The sequence below is a fragment of the Haemaphysalis longicornis genome, unplaced genomic scaffold (assembly GCF_048455015.1).
Source record: "Haemaphysalis longicornis isolate Haplotype H1 unplaced genomic scaffold, Haemaphysalis longicornis Haplotype H1 scaffold_1, whole genome shotgun sequence".
In the NCBI taxonomy this organism is placed as follows: Eukaryota; Metazoa; Arthropoda; class Arachnida; order Ixodida; family Ixodidae; genus Haemaphysalis; species Haemaphysalis longicornis.
In genome coordinates this window covers 298968334-298994864 of record NW_027526203.1, presented here as the reverse complement: position 1 = coordinate 298994864, position 26531 = coordinate 298968334, and the positions used below count along the sequence as shown (strand labels likewise).

At 49.2% G+C, this 26531-nt stretch overlaps 1 protein-coding gene across 10 annotated transcripts in view; it reads left to right on the top strand.

Annotated features, from left to right (window-relative positions):
• Positions 1-26531, top strand: part of LOC144148956 (inactive dipeptidyl peptidase 10-like) — a 541623-nt gene that overhangs the window by 324640 nt on the left and 190452 nt on the right. Inside the window, exon 1 of one of the 10 annotated variants that reach the window (XM_077680498.1) lies at positions 17997-18064. The exons of 8 other annotated variants lie outside the window; for them this stretch is intronic. In XM_077680498.1, coding sequence (XP_077536624.1) covers positions 18050-18064 — 15 coding nt within the window. In that variant the 5' untranslated portion in view covers positions 17997-18049. Of the gene's footprint in view, positions 1-17996; positions 18065-26531 lie in introns of those variants that run through there. One more of the 10 variants, XM_077680491.1, reaches the window with a different exon arrangement.

Sequence of the window (26531 nt, the reverse complement as noted above, 5' to 3'; positions counted from 1 at the left end):
AGCGGACCCACCTTCTGAGCTTGAGTTACGTAACATCTGACCGCTTTGCTAGACAGGCAACTGTGTGACTTACCGGCGTATTTATTTATACATCTTTTTTATTTATGGGGAGCGGGGTGGAATGAAGTTGAAACTTAGTGTGCGGGTCATGCAGGGCCAAGTTTGATGCGTAGAAATGTGGTATTTCGTACGGTGGAAAACGCGCAATCTACTGTCTGGGTAGTGGTGGTGGTGGTGGTGGTGGTGGTGGTGGTGGTGGTGGTGGTGGTGGTGGTGGTGGTGGTGGTGAAACATTTATTCAAGAGGTTCGCGCTTGAAAGCGGGAGAAGCCCTCAGTTCAGGGCCCCTGCAGCGGCTGCGGTCCTGCGTGCCCGGCCCACCAACTGGCACTGGTCCTCAGGGTCCGAACTGCACAGCGCGGCCTCCCACTGCTCGAGGGTGGGGGTGCGAATAATGGGGGCTACTGGTGTGTTTTCGTGTAGTTTTGTCGTATTTGTACCCCCCAGCGCCTCATTTAAACCATGAATGATACCCATCATGGCCATTGTTGCAGTGCAATAAGACGGACGACACATCTGCAATAATAAAACAGCTGGCAAATGTTGCCAAGCACATTAGGAGCTCAGCGAAAGCTGTTGATAAACGCCTGCTTATTCAATGGTTGCGGGATGTGTGCGGTTGCTTGCTGGGTGATGGGAGCGTTCGGAAATTACTTACGTCAGCCTCGCTTCCTACGAGGCATTGTTCCGTCATGGTTCTGTCATACAGTTTGTTCGTAATTCTGTCCCCTGCAATTCTACCGTCTGTTCTGTCATTCCGTCTGGCAGTGTCCTGCCATTCATTGTTCTGTCAGTTTTATTTCCGTCAGCGGACAATGTTGGCTTTACTTTTACCGTTGGCCTTGCCACAATACTCCCTTTTTTCTCTTGTTTTTCGTGGACAGACGGCGACAGCGATATGACGACGAACAGAGTTTCGGAAACACCCCTTTCAAATAGACGGCTTTCGCGTTGAAATTATTATAATTCCCCGACGCCGTTTTCACTGTCAGATGATTTTGCCTCAGTAAGCCCTAAATATTTGTCAGCGTGCGAAATGTTGGGGGTTCCAGGGAAACGTTTTTTTTCACTGGAGCCCCAAAATTGCGAGTCACCACTAGGTACTATGAAGCCCATTTAAATGCGAACAACCGAACGCGTGGTCCTTGTTACAATCCTCGCCGCTTCGATACCACCACAAAAATAATAAAATTGCGCAGCATAAAATTTTCTTACGGTAGCACGGTTTCTACTGCTATGTACAGTCTTTGTCAAAGCTCTGTAGGCCATGTCAAATGCTTCTTAGTCACAAAGAATTCGAAGCAAAAGACTAGTTTAAGTGTGACCAAATTGCTTTAAAATAATATAGGAATGTGTGCTTTCGCCAGCTTTCTGGCATAAAACATTCGAGTCTCCCTCAACAAATGAGGTTCTGTTTTGAATTCTTTGTAGCGTGATAAATTCTGGCATGACCTAGAAACGTTTGACAAAGACTGTACATACCGCCATTTGGTTACTCACAATCTCTGATGCGGGCCTTTACAGACTACCGCCGACAAAATTTTAGCATCGCCAGCCGTGAAAAGAGCTCGTCCTCGGAATAAGCAGCGTGCTCCTGCACTGTTGGAACGGGCTTGTGAATTTTTTCAACTTAGAAAGCTTGCCCAACGCAATATTTGACTCAAAGATGTAAGCACAGGCCTCCCAGCCTGATCACTGAATAACGAACTCGTCTAATGGGGGTTGCACTACTTCGTATAAGAAAAATATTGATGCTGACACCAGTTAACAGATATTTTTAGTGTTCTTAAATGTCCATCAGAGCTGTGCTGACATTGAAGCCAACAAGGTGGCAGTTAAGAACATCACAAACGCAATGACCTGTTTCTACGTGCTAATTGAAGCCTGCTTCCAAACCCCTCCCGAGCTGCATTCTCCATAGTAGCGCTCTCCGAGGATAGCACACCTCAGGACTCCCTCACTGTCCTCACGAGTTCAGCCACAGGGGTGGAGGAGGCGGCCATGTCCCTCGCCCTAGGCCAAGACCCCTGTCCAGACACCATCCTGTCAGATTCGCAATCCGCAATTACAAATTTCCAAGCTGGCAGGATATCCAAAAATTTCACTCCAAATTCTACCCCGAAAACCACCTCCCCACCCCATGGTCTTGTTGTGGGTCCCCGCCCATACGGGAATAGGTGCCAAGGAGGCGGCCAACCGAGAAGCTCGAGCTATGACTACCCGAGCAGGGCCTTCGTTGGAGACCAACCACGGCCTTCCCAGCTCCCGGGACATTCTCACTCCTCCGCCGCCACTATCGCCCCCCGCACCCCAGCCTCACACAGGAGGAGGCTAGAACCTGGCGCCTCCTCCAAACGCACTCCTTCCCCTGAGAGCCTCCCTCTCCCACTCACACGCCTCCCTCTTCCCATCCCCACTCTGCCCACTCTGCAGCGCCCGGGACTCTCAACTACACTCTCTCCGTGACTGCCTGCGCTCCCCTTTTTCCCCTTTCCCCACACCCACCCACTGGGAGCAGGCCCTGCGGAGCTCGACCCTGGAGACCCAGACCACCCTCGTCTCCAGGGCCCAACAAGCCCTCTGCGCCCCCCCCCCCACCTCCTCCCCCTGACCCAGCCTTAAATTAAGTGGTTCTCTCTCTCTCTCTCTCTCTCTCTCTCTCTCTCTCTCTCTCTCTCTCTCTCTCTCTCTCTCTCTCTCTCTCTCTCTCTCTCTCTCTTTCTCTTTCTCTCTCTCTCTTTCTTTCTCTCTCTCTCTCTCTCTCTCTCTCTCTCTCTCTCTCTCTCTCTCTCTCTCTCTCCAAATACTGCTGAAGCCTGCCCGTGTTCGCATATTAATCAGTGACGCAGCTGCTCTAGCTTTGCAGAATAAAGCGTGCTTGCTCGCTACGAGAGTGCGGGTGTAGGCAGTTCTTTCCCGACGACAAGCCTGCTCGATCGCGCCGCACGCAATTTTTGTGATGTTCCACCAGGCCGTCGGCGCAAAGCTGAATTATACGTGACACGCGGAAGCGACAGTCTCGCACATGGAAGCAGGTGCATATCCTCAGCGGTGTTTTGTGGTGCGCAGTTTCACTAGTTCCTAACGCCTGGGAAGCAGCCAAGCGTGTACTGACACCCACATGCTCCGTTGTTCGCATTTGAATATGTGCCGACAGCTGTGGCCTGCTGGCACGTAAAAGCAGAAAACGGTGCCATCCTTCTCTCCCGGACCTGTCCCACTGCATTGCTCAGCAGCGGATGTTGAATTAGACAGCCGTGCGGACGTAGGATAATTGGTTCGAACTGTGAAACATGGTTAAGTAGCGCGCTTTAAACGGGACAACAGAGAATATACCACACAGGACTAGCGCTGGTCCAGAGCTAGTCTTGCGTGCCACGCAGCCAGCTCTAGCCACATAGCCGCATAGGCCAGCGCTAGTCCTGTGTGGTCTCTTCTTTGTTGTCCCGTCTATACTGCGCTACTTAACCATGTTTCATACAACGGCTCAAACGCAACTGTTTTAGTCGACGTGGTTCTAAATCCTTACCCGCTGTTTCGTTTAACGTATTCTCATATTATGTTTCGGGCCCCCAAAATTTCAGTGATTCCGTGGCTTCACCGTGCAGTGCAACGCTTTGAGGTCCTATTGTACCAACTTCAGCATCCATTATTTTTCTCCAGCTACGCCCGAAGACACAATTACACCATCTTCCGCTCATGGCTGCATATTACGATCCTACCATTGTATACAGCGCAGTGCTTCCATTTTCTGCAACGCTCGCTTAGAATGGGAATAGCAAGTGGCAGGGTTGATCCGTCTTTTAGAAAACGAACTGCCATGACACAGAATGCATAAGCACACGTGGTGGGTTTTACGTACACATGTAAGTGCGCAGGTACATAACTTTGGTGCGTAGTAATTACATCCATACACCTGAGTTCTACGTAAGAACGTTAGCACGAGGGTAATTACAAAAGTATGCACCCAGTCGTACGAATATTCCTTCGTATACACTCACGCACGTTATGAAGTGCGAATGTTCACATGTGCACGTGCATGTTCACATCCAGGGACCGTGGTGTGAGATGAAGTATCGCAGTTTCCCAGCTCTCCGCGTGCCTTCCTCCGTACACAGGCCACCTTCAGACAAAACACATTACTCTGGGTTTTCCTGTCGCTCCATAATTTTGTGACGCTCACTCAAACTTGGCTCTAGCTGGAACGGGCAGAACCGATCGATCCCCTTGCTGAAAGTGCTAGTTGAAATTCAAAATTTCGAATTTTGGAGCTTTTACGCATCGAAGCTTCACCTAAGCTATGAGGCGCACCGAAGTGGAGGGGTCCGGATTAATTTCAACCATCTGTGGATCTTCAACGTGCGCCCAAATCTCGAAACACGGACATTTTCGTTTTAACAGCTTAAGCTTTTAGTTCCGCCGTCCAGCGTTACCATAAAGCTCAGACCAGCCGAGCGCACGTGAGCGTGTGCGTCTTATAAGGAGCGCTAGGCGTCGTCCAGGCTTGCGCGTGGGCTTGCGCCACGTGAGGGGCTCACAGAAAATACCAAGAAAAAATACCGAGCGCACGTGAAGAGCACCCGGCGTCGGCCACCTCGACCATCGAGAACACTCTGTCCAGCGTTCGCGCGCTCTTCTACTCGCCTGTTCACGTGCGTTGTCGCCTGAAGTTAGCGGGAGCTTTGAGGTTGTGTCGGGCGAGAAGCAGGGATGTCCTTTAAGTGCCCTGCTGTTTGCTATTTACCTGGAACCATTTTGTCTGAAATTGTTAAATAGTAACCAGATAAGAGGTTTTACGTTGCACGAGAGCGAGGTAAAGATTCTTTGCTATGCTGATGATGTTGCGGTCGTGTGCTGTGACAAAGAGAGTGTCAGTAGATCGGTTCGAGTAGCGGCGGAATTTTGCGAGCAGACAGGAAGCGCTATCTATTGGAGCAAGTGCATAGGCACTTGGCATGGAGACTGGGAGGGCACGTCAGAGGAATTTGCAAACGTCAACTGGAACATCTCCCCCACTAGATACATTGGTGTGCCATTACAATGGTACCAGAAACCAACTGAGTTCTGGTCTGAGGAAACTGAAAGAGTCCGGAGTGAAACGCTAAAGGGGGGGGGGGGGGGGGGGCGGTCATGATATATCAATATTTTCGCGCGCTTCTGTCTGTAAGGTATTTTTGGTTGCTAAAATATGGTATATGCTTCAGGTGTTGTGCATGTCAAGGGTCAACATGCAAAAAATTCACAGGGTTTTTGCTGTGTTTATTTGGCGCTCAGGATGGGAGCGCATGAGTCTTACGAATCTCTTCATTTCCGTTAAAAAAGGAGGTCTCGGACTAGTGCATCTATTTCTTAGGCAAGTTGTCTGTACGTTTATTTTCCTGAGACCGGACGGACCCTTTTCTATGAACAGTTGTGCAGACGAGGTTGGTGAATTATTTGCCAGATTTTATTGTGTCCTCCAGTGCACTAAAACCAAGATCCCCCACGAAGCTACTTGAAGGAGGTCGTTATGTCCTTTCAGTTCCTGAAGGCCAGGTTTTCCTACGAATACCTTGCTCTGGTACCTAGAAAGAAACTGTACAAGGATGTGATCGATGTGGCATTACCGGTACCTGTTTATCGCTCTTTATACTGTGCAGGGTCGGGGAAAGACGTGTTAAGGAGATTTAAACAAATGCCTGTGAAGTCAACAGTCAAAAGTTTCTTTCAATTGCATACCGGAACGTTACCAGTCTGTCCTTGGCTGCGGGAGAAAGGAATATTTGTAGCGGGGTCAGTGAATTGTCGACACTGCGGTAAACTGGAGACCATAGAGCACATTTTATTGGACCGTTCTGACGCAGTGTTCCACTGGGACTTTCTCCTGCGGACGCTAAAGAAAGAACTGCCGGTATCTCCATACGGAATACGTTTCTTTCCAACGCGTAATGATGGAGGCATGCCACTTGACATGTTTATGGCCTTGAGCCTGCACGGTCTCTGGAAACTTCGTGTGGCCGTGCGACATGCAGACCCGGATGCACGACCGGCAAGGGAATACTTTATTGAAAGCATTGCTTATATCAGAGATATAATGAAAATGCAAGACGAGCAACCAGACTGGGCTAACATCTTGGATGAACTAGTTAACTTGAAACGCTTTTAACACGCGCCACCCATAGCAGCGGGAGGGGTTTTTAATCATTATGTTGTGTTTAGACATGTGTCATTGTTTTGTTTATTGTTCACTGTAGCAAGCCGGTAATAAAGAAAAAAAAAGGGGGAGCATGGACGCCGAATTCGCGCTACAGACGAAGATTTCGAGAAGACGGTTGCCGCGGGTTCTAGCGCGTGCTAACACCGTCCACTTTGGGAGAGATGTGAGAGGCTGCGGACAAAACTATCCGGGCCTGCCAGTCATGAAGAACTTTCAGCGGCAAGTTCGGAAATCCATGCGAAATGAAACAGCCGGGTCTTCGACGAAGGGAGAGGGTCCGCCAGCTCTGCTGTTTCTCCAGCCTTGCACCACTAGTGCAAGAGAGAGAGAGAGAGAGAGAGAGAGAGAGAGAGAGAGAGAGAGAGAGAGAGAGAGAGAGAGAGAGAGAGAGAGAGAGAGAGATTAAACGTTTAATAAAGCAAACGGTGGTCGTCGAGCCGTCACTGGGTGGGTTGGGTTCGCCTCAGTCGAGGTACCCTTGGGCCTTGGCTGCAGCCCTGGCACGGGTGACTAGAAAGATCTGGTCAGCGGGACGGGAGCTGGTCGGCAGGCCCTCCCACTGTTCGGGGGAAGGGTTGGGATTGGGGGTGAGCGATGGGGTGTTTTGATAGGCCCACACCATGTGGTCGTAGTAATAAGAGAGGGGGGCAGAAGTGACAGGTGAGGGGGTTGCGCCAATTTTATCTGGATCAGAAAAATGGCCGCCGCGGCAGTGATCGCACCCACGACTTTGGTCCCAACAGCACTACTCCTTAACCACTGAGCTACTGCAGCTAGTAAAACTGCCTCTGAATTTTTATTTATTGCATGCATACAGGTACATTTGTTATGTAGTGCCAGGCGTTTGGGGATAAAACGCCTCCCTGCATTTTTGAATACCCCAAATGCTAATTCGAAAGAAAAAGGCACCACTTAGATGGCGCTTACGAAGTTTACAGTAAAGGGCCCGCAAATCCCATTATTTTATTTAAAATACTTATTATGGTTTTAGTGCACGTTTCGGTAAATCAACTGTAAAGTTGGTGTAATTCATAGCAGACCCATTGCATTTTTGTGCATTGTGCTGGAATTCTTACCGTGTCTTGTTGGGCGCCTCACAGACCTTCGTAAAATGGAAGTGGCACGTTTTATCAGAGTATGTTTTAGGACGTTTCCTAGCTCGTTCGCCCACTAATTCAAGGTTCACAATTCAGGATCACTCGTTTGAAGCTAGTGTTATACGTCACACCGCTATGTAACTCAACAGCTTGCTACTTTTGCGTCTCCTGTGTGCGTTCCTTTAGCAGGTGTTACAGCCGCGACGAGCGCGTGGAAAAAAAGGGTTTTTTTATGGCGCAGACATCACAAAGTAAGACACAATCGGCGGGAATCTGAAAACGATATATGTTGAATGAAAACAATTATGCTTAGGTCTAGCTGGGGTTTGTTGCAGCCCTGTGTGGACGTTAAACATCAGGTTTAAGAATATTATGCCCGTTCATAGTTGCAGCCCACGTAATCTTACCTAAAAAAAGGTGCGTCTTATGCAAACCACAAGATAGGGAAAAAAAAACATGCTACATTGGTCCAGGCTTCATTATAAAGCCACATAAGATCCCCTTCGGTTTTTCATTTTCCCCCACTTCTTGCGATATTTCTATTCTTTAAGTGCAAAATTACTGGTGCCCCAAAATAACCTCTTGCCACAGCTGGTGTAGTATTAACGATGGACCGAGCAGTCGTAAAAAACGCCGTAACCATGATGGTGGCCATGGCCAGGTTTGTTGTATTTTAAGGTTCTCAGGGCTAGGACTTTAGGATGTACATTCAAGATGCCTACAACGCGAGAAAAAGTACGAGTACAGAAACTTTCGACTTCCGGCGCCCACACCTTGAGTAGAAAGTGGCGTGGTCTCTTTGCAAGACAAGGAGAATCAATGCCGAATCACACGCCACCAACTAAGGGTTCGGCGCCATATGATTCTGTGTATTGGTTCCGTAAGACGTTACTTCGATTTTCTACGGCTTCGAAAACTTTCTCTTTTTGCTCTCTCAATTGCAAAAATAACTGTGAGAAATCATACCGACGCACCAAAGTGGCTTGTACCACAACGTGTTTACTTCAGTACAAGGTACAAGCTTTGGAATACCTAACCGGTAAAGTTTCGGTGCGGGTGGTTTAAGCAAGGGCTATTATCGAAATGTTGCCATCTTAATTTCCGCTGTCGTCGCCTTGATAAAGTTCTAAATAAACACAGAGAACTTAAGAGCTGCAGATTTCTTCTTTTTTTTTTTTTCTTATGCACTGTGGGAGGGCCATTGCGCAAGGTTTGAAACAGCTCACGGACACCTCACCAGTCCTGAGTTTCTGTCTGCCGTTCTTTCCACTGCAGCTCAGTGGTGGAGGTAGCAGAGCTTTGATTCGCTACGTTGGCACTAGGAAATAGGTACAAGGCGAGGATTGTCGAGCGCCCGCTTCAACACGCTGCGAGGGGGGGGGGGGGGGGGGGGGGGGGGGTCATTTGCGCCAGCTGTCAGAAACTGTTCGCCGCAGGATCGTCCGCTCTGGCAGGCCAAAGTACCGCACTGCGGAACCACGTGTTTTTTTTTTGTTTTTTTCCTCTTAACGGAAAAATAATTCGGGCACTTCTCGCTTAGCGAATCGCGCGTCGAGCTGCTAAATCGTTCAGACACTGAAACGTTAGTAAAACAAACTACAATCGTACCTTTCTGTTCTGGCTTACTTTTGTTTTCTTGGTTTCTGGAAGCCAGTTGGATGGAGCCAGTTATTGCCTTATTTTGTCTGTTGTAAGGTGAGAATAGGAAACGCAAGTGTGGAGTGGTGTTAGTATAAGTGGGCCCAGCGGTGTGCGAATGCACGTGCCGCAGTGGGGCAGTTTGTATTGAGCTCCGGCCTGCACTCGCGGCCTGTGCATACCTTACAACATGCGGGCCGACTGAGGGGAAAGTGTGCGCGTCCGTATGTCGCGTCGCGTTGGGGACGTGAGCACTTTTACCACGCGCGCGCAGCCACGTTCGGTTTCGCGGGCGCATGAATGCGGGCTCTTCGCATGACTCGGCGTACGGAATCCGGGGGTGCGGCGCTGTCGGGAGAGCTAGTGGTGGGGCCGTGCTCCTCGAGGCGTATCGAGCTCGCGTTCGTAGCTCGCCTTGGCGCTGACTTCGATTCGCACGGCCAGCTTCCTGGGACGCGACGAGCAGCCTAATGAATGTCACCCGGGTCCTTCCAGACTGCCCGCCCCGTGACTTGGGTGGTGCAGCCACGAGACAATGTGCGCGATGCTCAAGTCCACTGTTCTGGAACATAACCAACAACTCATTAGGTATGTCTGGTCGCTTAGTTTAACTAGCAGGCGTGCACGCGGCATGCGAATCGCCCTGAGCAGCTACAAGGACGGGACTTCCGCGCTGGTTAAGCCTTCGTAAAGCGAAACGTTTTCCTCCGGTTTTCGCGTGCCGTACCGTACGGGCCGTCGACCAGAGGCCTTGAGACGTCCTTAGGTGGACGAAGGCTGGAAGGTGCTGGGCGCGCACTCTGCGGAAAAAGAGGCGGGAGAGGCAGCGCCCTCACTCGAAGGCGCCGGCGCTGCGAATCCCCTTGATTTGGAAAACTCTACAGAAGGGGAAAGCGGGACTCCTCCAAATGCCGGGGCCGATAATAGGAGGGATGAGACACAGCATTAACGCAAATAACCTCCCGGCATGTGCAGTGGAATCTCGTTAAACCGTACCCGCATAAGCCGTAGTTTCTTTTCATACGTAGTGTTGCGACCGGGCGGGGGCACCCGATCCGAGCTCCGTGGCCTCCGACATACGAGTGGTAGCGTGTATGATGCGAGCGGCCAGCCGCTGTTGCAGCCGTGAAGAAGTCCAGAAGCCGTAGGCTAACGTAACTGCTTACTTCATAATGAGAGGTGAGCCGAAGCCAAAGAACAATGCCCCGACGGGCGAGGTTACAATACAGGACTCGAGCAGAGCGACAGCATCGATTCGCTGCTCTAACAGGAATGGTTTACAACGCTTGGGCAGCTCTATTTATACCCAAAAGCGATAACGGTCAAACGCAACAAGCGGGAACACGCCACGAACGTCACAGACACAGACGTCACAACACTCTTTCCAGTGTTCGTTAGTCGTCGGTAGCCTCCGCGCACATTGAGTCCGAGAGAGGGGAGAGAGGAGGACTCCGTTGCGATCGACGGGGCCTCTGTGTCCTTGAAGAGCGTGGAGACGAGCCTCGCCGGTAGCCGCCGAAGTTTTGAAATGCGCCGAGAGCAAAGCGTCTGACGCGGCTTGTCGCAACTTGCCACCGACATGGTTGCGCCTGATTTCGAAGGCGCACGCAGGGGCTTCGCCGCACAGCCGAGGAGTGATGCGGGACAGTACGGCGGCGCTGGCCGATTCGTAACAGTAGTTAAGCCTAGTCCCCGACTCGGTTTCCTTTTAACCTAATGCATTCGGATAAACCGTAGTTCCGGTTAGCACGTACTTTCTTCGCATCCCTATCACGTACGATTTAACTAGGTATCACCGTACGTGAAAATTTTGAGGTTCGCGCTATGAGGATATCCGAGGCACGCCGAAACGCCGAAAGGCTGTTGCATGGCTCAAATGGAACGGACACCGGAAGTAGCTAGCAGATCTACCTTATGAGATTTGAGTTACAACTGTACAAAGAGAAAGGCGCTGTCGTGCGTTAAAAAGCTATATTTGGCTCACGTGAGCTTCAGCAGGTTACCTGCCGAATCTGCGAGTTTATTGACCATGTTCAAAACATGCTTCACGACCTATTTAATATGAAGACGCTGATAAAAAATGTAATACATAAGGTCCCTTATCGTTCACTGTACATAACGTCTGCTTCCATTTTATTGAAATAACAACGCGTTATATAACGTTTTTCTTACTCCCTTCCAGGATATGGAACCTGCGTGCCATTTCTCAAATGTCGAACTTGTGTTGTGACTCCGGAGTCAGCATTCGAACTCTTTATAACCACTACTGGGTGCAGTAATGTGACTCTCTGTACGCGATGTTAAGTACGTACGTGCTTCAGCGGTTTTTCATTTTTGCACATTGGTCACCTGTTTATGTAAACACAGATAGTGCCCCGCACAATTTAAGAATATGAAATGGACCATTAAGCGCCGTAGCTGCACCTCGGCTGTGAAGCGCGCCGTGCTGGAGCGCTGCGGACCAGCTCAGACCATGGGTGGATTTTTCAAGTGCGGCCAAATCTCGACACGCGGGAGTTTTTTGCTTTATGCCTCCAGCAGAAAAATAGCCACCGGGGCCATGAATCGAACCCGCAGCGTAGGGCTAAGCCATTGAGCCACCACGGCGGGTCTGGTACAATTACATTCCACGCCACAGTGTGATAGCATGTTGACGAGAAGGGGAAGTTGGGCTTATTGGTGAAGCATTCTCGTAGGCGTAGCGCAAAAATTGTGGGTGATATCCCTCTTTCATAGCAAGCGGTAAAACACGAAAGTGAAATGTGCCTTCAGAGGAGCAGTGTAATGTTAAAGCAATCCATGTGCGAAGGGTTCGCGAGCCTGACCCTGCCAGACGAAGTGACTCCGACACGCAAGAAACAAAAAAAAAAAACAAAAAAAAAAATTGGCCGCGTATTTGCTCCTTTCGTTGCAAATGTCGACAAAAGACGATAGTCTTTGTAGACATTTGCCAAGGAAATGCCCCCCCTTTGCTTTCCCGCTCACCTCTCATGCTGTTCCTGTACGGTGGCGCTCATCCCAAGGTAAACACACTTAAGGTTTGCGCAAGGCGATTTGAATTTACCGCGTTCCACTGCTACAGGCGGGGTTCCTCGATGCCAGCACTGCAGTACGGCGGAGACGCGCGTGAATGGAGGCGGCCGACTACAAGGTTTATAGAACCGCGTGGCCGTGCTCCACGTGCGTTCCAAGCCGACCGTGGAACATAGCTAGTGGAACCTTTCGTTGCTGTTGCCGCGTCATTTTTCATATGCCGCCAGGAGGCGGCGGTTTTCTGCAGTAGATGTAGAATATCATTTGTTATCGAAAAACCAAGCATCCATGAATTTTTTAATAAAGGAACACTGTAAATATCCCTTGTGTACTAATTTCCTGTCTTATATTTGCGTAATGTTTTGTTCTTGTTCAACAAAGTTGACAAGTATGAACATATAAACCGGGCTTAGGCGTTTACATTTGGCTGTGAGTATATAAGACTATTGCGCAATATCAATTTTACTTTGGCCGGGTGGCTGAATCGAGTTACAGACAGACAGACGGACAGACAGACAGACATACAGACAGACCAAAATTTCTTGGTTTAAGTAGCCCAAGATAGACTATGGTCTTTAATAACCGGTTTATTCCTAGACAACAAAACCAAAAATGACACGCACCGAAACACGCACAGAAACAGAAACACGCACAGAAACAGAAACACATAACGGTCATGGAAACAACGCGACAGCAGAGCGTGCCTCAATTCACGCGCGTCCCCCGTACACGAAGGCGCTGGCATCGAGGCGCCAACTGTCGGTTCTCACTAGCGTCATGATGCGCTACTTCGCTTCGCCTCTAAGCACCATCTGAATGAGTCATAGGGAAGGACATAAGGCGCGGACGTAGAGCCGCCCCCGTCTCTGTTCATAGCGCAGTAGGCAGAGCGCCACGTACCTCCTGTTGTGGCGAGAGGCCAGAGACTTCGTGCGCTCGAATCCGGGTGCCGCCGCGCCAATTGCACTTTTTCAGGCGACGTCACTTCCGTGACGGATATGACGTCAGTGGGATCTTTGTGTACCCGGGAATAAAACACTTTCGTGTTAAAAAGGACACAGGACAAGAAGCGGCGAAGACGAACTATGTTCGTCTGTACCGGTGGATTGGTGTGCTAGTAGTCTAAGCTTGTATAGCAGTCCCGTACGCTTTTCCGCTCAGTCTGTAGCGTCATAAATTGAGAATTGGGAAAATGGATGGGTGAAGCTTGTTTAAAGGGGCCATGGAGACAAAATACAAGTTTTGGTTCATATTTAAAGGACTGCGTTGTCCTGATTCCAAGTGTACCCATTTTATTGCAAACTGAAAACGAAAAATCGAGACATTAATCGTGTCACCAGTGGCGACGACTCCCCAACCGCTTTCCGCCCGATGTCTCTATGACGTCACAGAATCTTGTTTGTGTGATTGGCGCCCGCCATCCTAGGCGGCCACCAAGAAACATGACTGGGATATTGTAGCGGGTCCTCTGGTTCCGTTTGATCGTATCACTTGAAATGCTAACGTTGAGTTAACGCGCTGATAACTACGTTTTAAGTGCGAATGCACTTCTTAAGCGAGCCTGAATCGTCCGCCGCCGTCGTCCGCATAGCAACAGCTGCGGGTTCGCGCGCTCCTCGTCTTCCCTAGCAACGGGGGGGAGATGGGCGCGCGCTACTCTCCTCCTCCTCTCTCCGCTCAGTGACTGCGGGTGTTGGGCGCCTCCTCTCCACTTCGGGCGGGAGAGCTCTCGCTCGCGTAGCGGGCGCTCCGCATTCCGACGCGTGAGGGCGCTCGTGTAGCCCTCGCCGTAACGGCGGGCGCGACGCGTGAGGGCGCTCGTGTAGCGGCCGCGTGGCGCGGGAGGGTATTAGTCGAGCGCGCGCCGTCGTCGAGAGCGGTCGCTGGTCCTGCATCTCGATAACGATGATGGCGGACCGGGCAACGGTACCAGCAATAACGAGTGAAATATCTTTCTTTGTAGTTGTGTGCGTGTGTGTAATCTCTCGACTACTCATTAAGATCACGATATCCACCGTAATCGCGCAATCAACAACCGTGCATTCGCACTTACACACTCTCCCCCTCGGGGAAGTGCGAGGGAATTTTTTTTAGTGCTGGTCCTTGTTTCGTCACTCCTGCCCCATATTACGTCAGTGTAGCGCGAAATTCGAATGTATTTCAATATTCTTGCGTTTTTTTTTTTCGTTAAAAAAGTCTTGAGTGGCTGTGATGCAACTCAAATGAGTTACCAAATGCTATTTCTTTAAAACTGAACAAGGTAGTATTTTGTCTTCATAGCCCCTCCCTTTAAGCACTTAATTTTCTGATAAACTTTTTTATTCGTTAATATGCTGAAGATAAACGTATCTGGAAATTTCCGAAATGCATCTTTAATAAGGCACAGATACTGCTTGTAAACATTACGAAACAGCCTTCTTCGATTAATACCACAGGCGGTCACCATAAATTTCAGATATTATTTTTATCGTATCTTTTGCCTCGGTATACAATTGCTGCAAAAGTATTCCCGGGCGTGGACACACGGGATTATCTCTATCTACGGTATCAGGACAGCAGCCGCAAAACTGCGGCTGTTAAAGTCGACGGTCGGGGAACAAGCCAGTCGTCGGCTTCGCCGTTCACCACGCTTTGCGGTGGCACGGGGCCCCTCGCTGTACATTCGTGACGTTTTGTTTTTCGTCACAACAATTGGATGGAAACACGGAGTTGCGCCAGACAGCTTTAATCATTTACTAAGCATCGTTTGTAGCCAAGCAAGAGTGAAAAGGACCTCAAACGCGTGACTTCTCAGTTCACAAGAAAAAAGTTATTCATCCTTTTGTGCCCCTTGAAAAAAAGAAAAGAAAAGAAAACGCACACGGACGTCTTGCAGAGCGCTTTTCTTTTTAGTTCGCTTGCTGTCTGCTCCTTGACACTTCCATCCCGTTAATAATGACATAGTTGACAGTGACTCTGGGGATTTCCGGCCCATCCGAGGAGACGCGCAGGCTTCGCCTAACAAGGGGGATGTATTGAAAAGGGAAGCAACCACGTCCAAACAGACCCTTTTCTTCCAACGTCAGAGTCAGGATTACACGTCGTGAGCTGTGCTTTGCGAGCGCCTTTTCCGAGCGCACATGGCCGATCTATATTTATTTTCCCGTGCGCCGTGACGTCGGTGCACGGGGTCTGCCTCTGTACCGTTCGATTTTACGAAGGCTATACCACCGCGTACTCCCCATGTTGCTCATCGCTGTCGGGCGAGTTCTTTTAAGCGAGTGAATGAAAAAAAAAAGATTAAATTAGTCCACGCATGGTTGTTTTCGCGCGTTGTACTGTCCGTTGTGGGTGAATATTCGGAGCGCTGGAAATAGGCGGGATCCAGCAGGACCGCGAAAGCGCCGCAAACTCTTGGTATGTAATTAGACCTCGTTACAACAAAGTGAAGTCTCAGATATAAAAAAATAATTTTGTGTTTGGTAGTGGATGTAGAGAATAGTTATAGCGAAGCAATGGTTGTAGGGAAGTAGTTCCCGTTATTTCTTGAACTTCGTTGTGAGGAGGTTTTCTATGAACGTCTCATTTGGTTGAGGGATGATTTGAAAAGTGCAGGAGAGTCGGGCCAGATTTCATGCCGTACGAACAGCTACGTAATCGCTTTCGTTTTCGCGAAACCTTCTTCCGGTTCTTCCTTCGAAAATGAAGCAACATGAAGCAGTACTAGCCTAGCCTAGCCGAGCCTAACCTAGCCTAGCCTAGCGCCACGCAGTTCTCGTGCATGTCCATACGTTAGGGTGAAATTATCTGAGCTAAGCTATATGGACATACATAGCGACCGGTTGTAATACCAAGCATCCCTGCACGCGGAAAAAGGGTTTCTGAGTAAACTGTCGTTATAACAATATCTTCGTTATAAGCGATACTACATTAAAAGCGGGGGGGGGACCAAACTCTATGCACTGCAGTGGGGACCACGACACACTTCGAATAACGCGAGATTTCGAATCAAGCACTTTTGTTACAACGAGGATTTAATGTAGTTGACTTACACTTGGCACAAAGCTGTCCACAGGCACATGTGCACGTAAACTGACCATTACGACAAAGTACAAGTTGGTTCATTTATAAGATTGCCTCGTCAGAATAGCAATCATACGAATTTTGACCCAAACTTAAACATGTAAACTAGCTAACAAACAAAACAGACGAAGGCGTAGTGGCCCACCAGCCGCTTTCTCGCACTGCCCCTGTGACGTCAGAGCGAGGTACATCTGATGCCTTCGGTACCGTTTGATCTTTCATCGCGCCGCTTTAATTCCAGTACAGTCAATCCCGATTATAACGAACCCGGATAGAACGAACTATGCTATATATCGAACCAACGCAAATTCGTTTCCAAAATGCGTACGAAACACATTCTTTATAACGAAGTTCACATCTGATATATAGAACTCGGCACGCGTAGAATTGCCGCCGAAATGCAGGGTCTCGGAGCGGCGATTGAAATGTGCCGGATACTTTCCTTTTAACTGCTTCCGACGCGGAGGATTCATGACGGAACCCGCTTAGTCAGCGATTCCGGACCAAGACTGCAGCATCGGCGAACTACGCGAAGTGCTCGCCAAAGTTCCCTATGCTTTAGCGAACGGAGTGTCCTTCGAGGGTTTTCTGAGTGTCGACGACGACTTTGCCGTCCATGTTAGCCCCTCGGGCTGAGATACCGTCGCCAATGTCATGGCAAGTGGTGCTGAAAGCACCAAAGAGACGGTGGATATCGCGAGGGAAAGCTGTCCGACGCCTAATGCTCGCTTCACCAGTGGGTGTGCTCCACCAATATTGCTGCCATATTGAAGGACACGGACTTAAACTGGTGCAAACGATGTTTCGTGTAGAAAATAGTGTGCTTGTTGACCCCGCCAAAACGAAAGTGAAAACAAAAAATCCCCACTTTTTTGCAAAGTAGGCAGATAAGGCCGAAAGTAACTTTACTGCTTGCAATAAATGGATTGTTTTGTTAAGGGTAATGGCATACTTCATGTGTTCGTTTATCTATGCGGGAGTGCCAGGGGGAGGAGGGGGTCCCATGTATTGCGAACTCGTAACAAAAGATTCGTTATAGACCGGTTCGGCTATATCGAATCATTGGATATATCGAAGTAATCACGGCGCATATTACAGTTCGCTATAACCGGGTTTGGCTGTATGCTGTTCACTCACTTATTACTCCGTTTTTGGTTCCTGTCAAATGGCAACACCGCTGACGCTGCGTAAAGGGAGAAATGGAACGTTTATCTATGTTACCGATTTTATTTTCGTGAAAGTACCTTCATTTGGGGCCGCAATGGAGTTGATCCAGTTATCAAAGGCTAGTTCTTTGAAATTAGACATGGATGTAAGTATGTTATTTCATCATCATCATCAGCAGCAGCAGCAGCAGCAGGCTGCTCGTGTCCACTGCAGGGCACAGCTGTCCCTGTCTTGTGATGCCCTACTCTATTCCTTGCCCAAGAATTTTCTAACTTCCTCCCTTCATCAAGTTAATGGTCTTCATCTACTCCTAGCCCTGTCGCTCTGTAGCCGCTCTGTGATGGTCCGTCGGTTGTCAGCTCATCTTAACGTTATCTTAATTGCCCCCTTAATTAAGCGCCTGGACCCGTCGGGGCACGCGTCACTCGGTGATGGAACAGTGACTCGTTCATTACGCCAAAGAGGCTTACGCTTCTTCCTCGACTACAAGGGCGGTACCCGTTCGGACGTGGTTTAACTTGGGCTGAGGTTACGGATCGCCCTCTATCGTTCGCACGACAGATAAGCCGGAGCTGTGTACAGAGCGCGCGGCTCAATCTCAGCGCCGCGTTGACCCTGGTGCTGTAAACGGGTGCCGCGACAGCGGAAGCGTCCGTGCATGTCCGGGCAGCTGGGCGGCTGGTGTGCGCGGGATGAGTCGGACCATGACGCTCGGCGGGTTGCCGGGGAGACGCGCTTTGTTGTGTACGCCCGTTCACTACGGTTCGCTGCCGCCATCGTGTGCACCATGCACTGGAATGGACTTCGAGCAGGTGAGCGTTTCGGCCAAGTGGCTCCCGATCACGCCTCCCGCTTCCCAAGGTCGTCGCCGCTTCATTGGCGAGCCCTCGACTCTGGCCGATGGCCGCGCGCGTGCCCGGCATGCCTGCTGGCCTCGGGGCCCATTCCGTCGGATGCACCTCGGGATATATGCAGCTGTAGCGATGGCTACGCCGCCACGCGGCATAGCCAGGGCTATGCCCCGTGGTCGCGCTGTGTCGCTCTTCTCGTGTGCAAACGTCAGCTGTGAAAGGACTCCGGGAGGCACGATTAGGCGGCAAAACGCTACATCCCCGACGCTGGTGGGCAGGATAAAGCAGAGTTTTAATGACTCCGAGGGGGATTTTCGCATATTCTCTTTTCTCAAGGTCACTAGGTGCGCACATCGAAGTGAATGCTTGTTTTCTGGGAATGACGTCATGAAAAGATGCGTTACTTACACATGTCCGACTTGGCGAAAATTTTCGCCCGTCGGCAGGTCATGGTTGCAAATATGGTACATATGCCGACCCCCAAAGGGATTAGGGGGTTTCCTCCGGCGTCCTCGTCCAGAGGGTGTGCATGCATGGACGTCCGGACGTGCTTGCATGTCCTATTCATTAAGTAGCGACGAAGTTTTCGCGCTCAAAGAACAGCTGCTGCGCCCCCATAAGTTGGAGCAAATTGATTGACCCTGTGCCACGTTCGAGATTCCCCACGCCTGCCCGTCACGAAGACTGCTGGGAGCTGACTGAAGATGGCGAGCGAGACTGGAGAGGTGGACAATTAAACGATTAATTTTATCGTGGGTATTGTTTTACTGAGAGATCTAAACAACAACTTCGGCACCGATATAGTGTATGTCGCTATAGCGCGAGTGACGTGGAGAAGTCAGGCATCAGCTATTTCGTTGAGCGTTGTTTATTAAGGTGGTATCGTAAAGCACACGTAGATCGGCGGCGTATGGTTTCTGCTTCGCCAAAAATTGGTTCTAAGTGATGCAAAGTATCAAATGGTGGCGCACATTTTACTCGGGAAATAACACGCAGAGGGTGGGCACGAATTCAGGTTTGGTGGGTGGCAGGTTTCTCCTGTTACCTCTGATTTCGGAGGTCCCAGATAAATCGCAATACTTTCAGAAACTGCTTTTCGAACTGGGCGTTTCCTACGGCATCCGGGCTCTCCAACTTCTTCGCGCTGCATTTACGGCACCTGGTTTGGCTCTCGGCTTCGCAAACCTTCGGATGCTGTTCGAAAGATTATCTTGCCGTTGATTATCTTGCCGTTGCCGAAAGATTATCTTGCGCGCCAATCCCATTCAAACGTCAAGGTTTGAATGGGATTGGCGCGCCTCTTCAGCTTATCTCGCCAGATCATCTGGGCTGCAATGACGCTGCATTGCATAGTCATGTTTCTGTTCTGTGCCTTCAAGTTGTACTTCAGGAGTACTTAGTACACGTACCTTCCCAGGAGTGGATATTCAAGATGAAATAACACAAACGTCTACAATACTTAACGCACAACATTTTACAGCCGGCCTGGCTGACGCCATGGTTTGCACCACCGGCGTATACAGGAAGCAGTGGTGGTTCAGACATCACGTGTTGTTGGCCAAGTTTTGGTACATGACTTAGACAATAAAAAAATGCGAACTAAGGCAAAAGATGAGAAAAGAAGAAAGCAGTACAGGCACTGTATTGATTTGTCTTGCTCTGTTTTCTTCTATTGTCATTTGTATTAGTTGCCGTTCTTTCGTTTTTAAGTGTTTCCGTGAGGTATGTGGTGCGCCCCCTACCCTCCCATCAAAACGAAGGGACTCGCCCTTCAGTTCGCAAAAAATGAAGGCATGAGCAGCGGCTGATTGCAGAGGCCCCAGCGGAGTTTCGTAGGTAAGTGTAACACGCGACGGTCGTGGCAATAGCATAGGGGCATGCGCCGCGGGGCCGTTTTTAGACCGAAAACTCTAGTACGCTACATATTTTAAGGTCATTCATCCCGTCGCAACGACCTTCACCTGCCGGCGCGCAAGCTGCGCCTTTCTTTCGTATTGCTTCGCTTGCTGGAACCTTCCCCGCTGCGGTATCACGTGACGGGCTAGCGTGAACGACCGCTTCGCCTGCTCCTTATCAGCTAGCGGCGACTGGGCAACCTGTGCGTGCTATTAAGCGCAAGCGAACCACATGACTAGTTGAGGGTTTAAAGGGGCTATGCAGGCAAAACGCATGTTTGTTTCATTCGAAATATTGCCTCGTTAGAATCACAATGACACCACCTTCAACGTAAACTTCGCTCAAATAAGCATGTAATTAGGAGACAAGGGAATGGCCATGCGGCTCACTAGCTCATTTCCCGCGCTAGAACATATGACGTCATATGCACAGCCGTGCGATTGGCTGAGGCCGGAAAAAGCAAACGCTACTTAGGCAGGGCTTATAAGCTTGCCGAACGAGCTATTTTCGCTTAAATTTAATGCATATTTATTTTGTAGCAGTAAGAATGGTGGGGTAAATAACGGAAGGTAATAAAGTACACGTAAGCGTAGAAGTGCCAGTGCGTACTGCTGTTACAGTACACTGTACTGCTGTTGGCACTGCGCGCACTATGCTTGTCACAGCTGCACAGCTGTCTGGCGCTTTGGGTTTGTCTCACATAACACTGGCCGATTGGCGTGAGCGGCATTGTCTTACGTGACCCTGTTTGCAGGGCATACCCCATGTCTCACGAAACGATTACTACCAACCGTAAAAAAACCACGCCCGGTGCAAATACGGTGAGAAACAAAGCAAAGGCGGGCGGAGGTTCTGCGGAGTATGGTGGCGCCATCTAGGAGAGCTGACGGTAAATAAGGCGCTCCGCAGTCCGCTGCAGACTAAACAGTGCACTAACGTTCGCTTGAAGCCCTGTCCTTGTTACGTCATCGCAGACGTCACGAAACACACGATTTAGCCGGGGAATCAAAATTTAACTTAAATTGGTTAATTTCTCAGTGAATGAATGAATGAAACTTTATTAAAGCATCGTTTGCTGCCGGACATGCGCGGGGGCACTATAAAACACGACAACCTTCTTATAAAACATATTTTTATTTTGTCTGCATGGTCCCTTAAAGGACTGATATACGAAACACTGCGCTGACTGAGTTTACAGGAGCGAAGACTAGAGAAATACACTATCACGAAAGCCCTGCTTTGCCGGCTGCTTTGCCGGCGCATGACTCCTCAGTGTCGTCATCGATGGCGCGCCGGCTGGGCCGTCTGTGGGTGCTCTTCAGCGCAAACGAAAGGCTGAATCTAATCGTCTGGTAGATGTAGCTAGACGGCAGGCTGCGAAATCTCAAGCAAAGGAAAACTTTCACGAAACACTGCGCGCATAGTCTTTGCTTTCGCTCTTGATAACTAGGTCCAGAAGTGCTAAACTTGAGGCATTTTTTTTTTGGTACACAGTCTATTTGCAGCAACATGACCCGGCCTTAACGACAGCGGTTGCACGTGTGGTTGCATGGACGCGTTTCGCTTGAATTTTCTTGTTTGTGCGATGGCGGGGATATAAAAAAAATCATGTAAGGTTCTAAAGACAGCGTTGCTCTAATAGAGAGAGGAAAGAAAGCAGAGTCAGGCCTTGACTCCGAATCATTTACGAAAAGGTTTTAGAATAGGGGTGGCTTCGAAAATACCAGCATAAGGTTGAATGCCTGTCTTTCGGGAAGAAAAAAGATTGAGCCGTGGCGCGAAAAACGGTTTCCGCAGGGATACTTGGAAAATTGCCACGGGTAAAATACTCTCGAACATACTCTTATGGGGCGTTCTACTGGTCGACTAAATGCGAAATTTTGTATCCGTGGTCGGTAATCCATGTTTCACTGGTTGTCTCAGATCAACTTGCTCCTATCCGGAGCGCTCCATATTTCTCATGTGAGAAACCTTGGGCTATGCCGAAACAGATTGGGTCTCGTGAATTCGGATTTGCTCGCTCCACGTCGGATTTTGTTGATTGTGGGTTGATTTGGTTGCCTCTCTAAGTCGCCCAGTGGAATTCACGATAAGGTATTGCGCGGGAGAAAAAAAGGGGACACTGGTAACTTTCCGGCACCGTCGTGTTTTTAGCTGTTACCCGGGCCATGGCCAGTCCTCCCCCCCCCCCCCCCCCTTCCCTCCGCATGTCTGCCCGTACCAATAATAGAAGAACCAATAAAGCTTATGTTTTCGGGTAGTCACCCATGAGTTAGTATGTGAGATTTCGTTCGGGCTACGCGCTTGAGCTTTATTAATTCGGCGACGACAGGAACAGGGAGAAAACCTCCGAAGGACCTTGGGGCAGTATCGTTTTAAATTGAGCGCGCTGTTTGAACAAACTTTTCGTTTTGTTGTTTTTGTCAGAAAATTAGATGCGCAGAATTTAGCCGCGAAGTTGACCAGCGACAGCCCATAGGACAGCCAGGACAGCCATGGCCCGATTGACGTCGCAGAGGCCATGCCAGGGGTGCATAATGAGGAGAATTGAAGAGAGAGCGGTTGGTTTTTTCCGCGTCTTTCACGGCGATTTGCGCGCTTACCGCTTCACGTGCACGTGTAATATTTGGCTCGGGTGTTCCTGGAAGTTTATTCTAAACGTCGCGCAGGTTTACTTGCACTGCACGAAGTGTTGCAGGGTCCCTTTAAATTGAGGACTCAGCGAGCACTGGAACGGAAGATGATAGGTGTATTGCTAAGGGACAAGAAGTAAGCGGAGTGGGCGAGGGAACAAACGCGTGTTAGGGACATATTAGTAGAAATTAACAAGAAATGGGTGTGGGCAGGGCATGTAATCCGAAGGCAAGATAACCGTTGGCTATTAAGGGTAACAGACTGGATCCCTAGAGAAGGCAAGCGTGGCAGGGAGCGGCAGAAAATTAGATGGGCAGATGAGATCAAGAAGTTTGCGGGGATAAATTGGTAGCAGTTAGCACAGGACCGGGATAATTGGAGACCTATGGGAGAGGCATTTGCCCGGCAGTGGGCGTAGATAGGACGACGACGACGACGACGACGATGATGGTGGTGGTGGTGGTGGTGGGGAACATGATGATGATGATGATGATGATGTCACGCATGACTGGTGATGAACATGCGGATACTTAAGCGTCCAGGTCTCCTTGATCTCGCACGCACGACCTGAAGCGAAGCCATAACCTTGAATCGGCTATAACAAGAGTAAGATTTCCACATTGAGGGTCGCGCCACAGTGCAGGCAAGCGCTGAATGCATCTGTCTCACTATCATTTTGGCGCATTATAAATGTTGGTTTTCGCAAGCTGGTCCAGTCTGCACCGCGATGGTTGCAGCCTTGGTTTGGGGAGGATTTCAGGTCATGGCAGTGCGTTTTGAAAGCGGGTGGATAACGCACGCCACGCAGCGCTGAGGGTTCTGTCGTGTGATGATGGATGGCGTATAAAGCTTATGGTTGCACACGTATACTTAGAGTGTCATCATAGCCAGGCCAGGCTCGCGCTACGGGTTTTATTGCTTTGGGCAATAAACCCGTTAATTTGCAGCGCTTGGGTATAGTTTTGTTCCTTTGCGGTTTTCTTTGTTATTTACACCTTTAGTGAAAACGTTTTCTTCCGACCTTTCACAACCTTAACCACCGATCCAATGTCGGAACACGCGCGCCTTCACTCCCGCACAGTCCCAACCGCCGCTCTGACCGGACGAAACAGCGACTGTCTGAAGGGCAGCTCTCCCATTCACGTGCGTGGTCGCCCGTCATACTGCTACGTTTTTTGAATAAAACGAATAGCCAAGATCCTTTGGCATTTCACTTAGCCAGAAGTGGGCCAAGCCCATTTCTTGCACCCGGTGGTGCGTCGCATGAGCGAAAGCGAAATTACGGGCTCCATAATTCAAATACGATTGAGATAATTCCCGACCACGCCTCCATCTTCGATGTAAATGGCCCCCAGTAACGCACGCCGCTCCACCCTGCACACTCTTTCGACAGATGGCGCCACGGGCGCGGCACTTTGCCTCGGCGCGGCTGGTCGATAAAGCGCCGCCGCTTCCGAAACTGGTCCTTTGCAAGGATTCCGAGGACTCTGTGCACTCGCGATTCCAGGAGGGATACACCGTGCTTGGCTGTGCCTTCTTGCACGAACGTGCTGTAGTCAAAACTTACGAAATTTCGCCAAGCGGCTCTCGTGTTCCGTAAGCACTGAATATCATTAGAAAGTGTAAGGACCACTAAATGAAACAGACTCGTGGTTCACTAACTTGCTAGCATAAAATTAAACACGGAAGCACTTAAGAATTAGCTGTACGTAGGCTTCTGGATATTTCTAATGCATAATTTTGAGAACAATCGAGATTTTTTGCGCGTTTGTTTTCTCGCCAAAACTTGGGTGTGTTTACCTGGAAAATATTAACGTTGCATAAGCATATATGTTTTCTGGAACTGGTTTCCTTATGGTAGACGTTCTCTTATTGAACAAGAGTGCGAAGCTGGTTGTTCTTTGTATTGGCTCTCTTGTATCATGTGTCATGAACGTTCTCATATATTGGCTATAAGAAGCGAACGTGTACTCAGATAAACTTATTTAATATCTGTTGGTTTATTTATTTATCCCGCCAGAAAGCATTAAAGTGGGCAGCAGTTGCAACAATACAACGAAAAGAAATACGAAATTCGGTTAGATGTGAACAGGTTTATTTGGCTCGTGAGAGTATCTAATATTAGCTGGTAGGAAAGGCAGAGCTGGCGGTCAACAGTAGTGGCTGGTGGTCCAGGGAGGCGGTTGCAGTCTTGTAGGATGCCTGGGATGAATAAGGACCGAAGAGAAGCACTTTTTTAAGGTGAAGTCTAAACTTTGTAAACGTAATGTTTTCAAGTACAAATGTAGGGTAGGGGGGGGGGGCTGACTGATGCGTAAAAAATATCCGTAAACTAAAGACCATTGTGGACTTGTTATTATAACCAGTTGTGTTTGAAAACCGAAACAGCCCTGCCGTTACTTATTAAAAAAGCGAAGTATCAGCAATTCGGGCTGTCCTTTTTTTTTTTTTTTTCAGACTGCCACTGAGAAACCACGCAGGCCATGAGAGCCCAGCTTGGTTTCAAGTTTCATCGTTCGAAGTTAGAATGGAACCCACGGCCAAGCTCTTACACAGGCGAAGCGTCGTACTAAGATTTGCAAGGTTTAAAGAGGCGCTTGAACTCGCTTTCAACATAGGAAAAAAAAAAATGGTATCGTTAGTCTACGTGGTCAACGGCATCATTGCCAATTCAGTTAGTTGGCTGAATCAGTGCTAAATCACAGTTAAATCGCAGCGCTGATCCCACTACAGTGCAGTTTAGCACTGATCTTGTTTGGCATCAGTGCTAAATCACAGCGGGAAGCTCACAGTTTCACTGCGAAGATCCCAACCCGTTTTATTCGTGTGTTTTAAAACCCCACTGTTATTCTGCATGCGTCATCGCCTCGTTTAGGCGTCGCGGAGCAAAAAATTAATGTTGTTAGCGGAGAGTGCGGCCAACAGTGGCGCAGCTAAAAGCGCTTGCATAAAGTCAGTTGTGGGAGTCACGTTTGTCGTCTACTTCACCCTTGCTCGCTCTCACTTCTGGATTTATCTGCGTTCAATTGACTTTTGACACTTTCCGCGCTGGAGTTTACGCGTCCGTAACATTTATCACAACATAACTAATATTCAGGCAACCTATAGACGCTAAAGGCGTGATTTGCGATATGCTAGTTTCGTCATTACCACACCGAAGAGGAATCGCCTGCTTCTCAACAGTCGGCTTCGTGTACCCAGCATGGTTTCAAACAAAGAACAAGCAAGCCGCTAATATCGAACAACCGAGAAAGTGCAAGACCACATATTAAAGAACAAAAAGGAATTCAAGCCGTCTTTCCACGGGGAGTTGTGGGCCTTCTCAAGGCGTTTCAATCCTAGGTGATCGTTTTGAAGCGGAGTGCTATATAGTATTTGTAACGCTGCGGAAATGTCGGAAATATCGTGTCACATGACTGCACGTTGTCACAGCAGGTGCCTATATATGCTGGCATGCACTATAGCGTCCCAGAAAAATGTAGTATAAAAGGTTCAAGATAGTGTTCTGTTTTTAGGCGCCTGCAGGTCTTGTACCATGCTTCTAAACAGAATACGGATGTTTATTGAGGCCAACCTCAGGGGATGGAGCACGATACCAACAACGCGGTCGGCTGATATTCAGAGGCAGTCCGCAAACACGAACTGGGCGTCATAACATCCTCATTTACAAAACCGTCGCCGCTTCGACCTTTCCCGCTATTAATAGGCATAAACCCAAATGTAGAAACTTGGGAGTGGCGCAGTGCTTTTTCATTATTGGATTTTGTGGGCCAAAGAAAGTTATTCTCGAATAGTCAATACGGAGTAGCTAGCTAATTACCAGGTCCATCATTTCCTGCCGGTGCACCATCTCAACCTATGTTCTCATTTCATTTTAAATTTCAAAAGCGATCTCGCC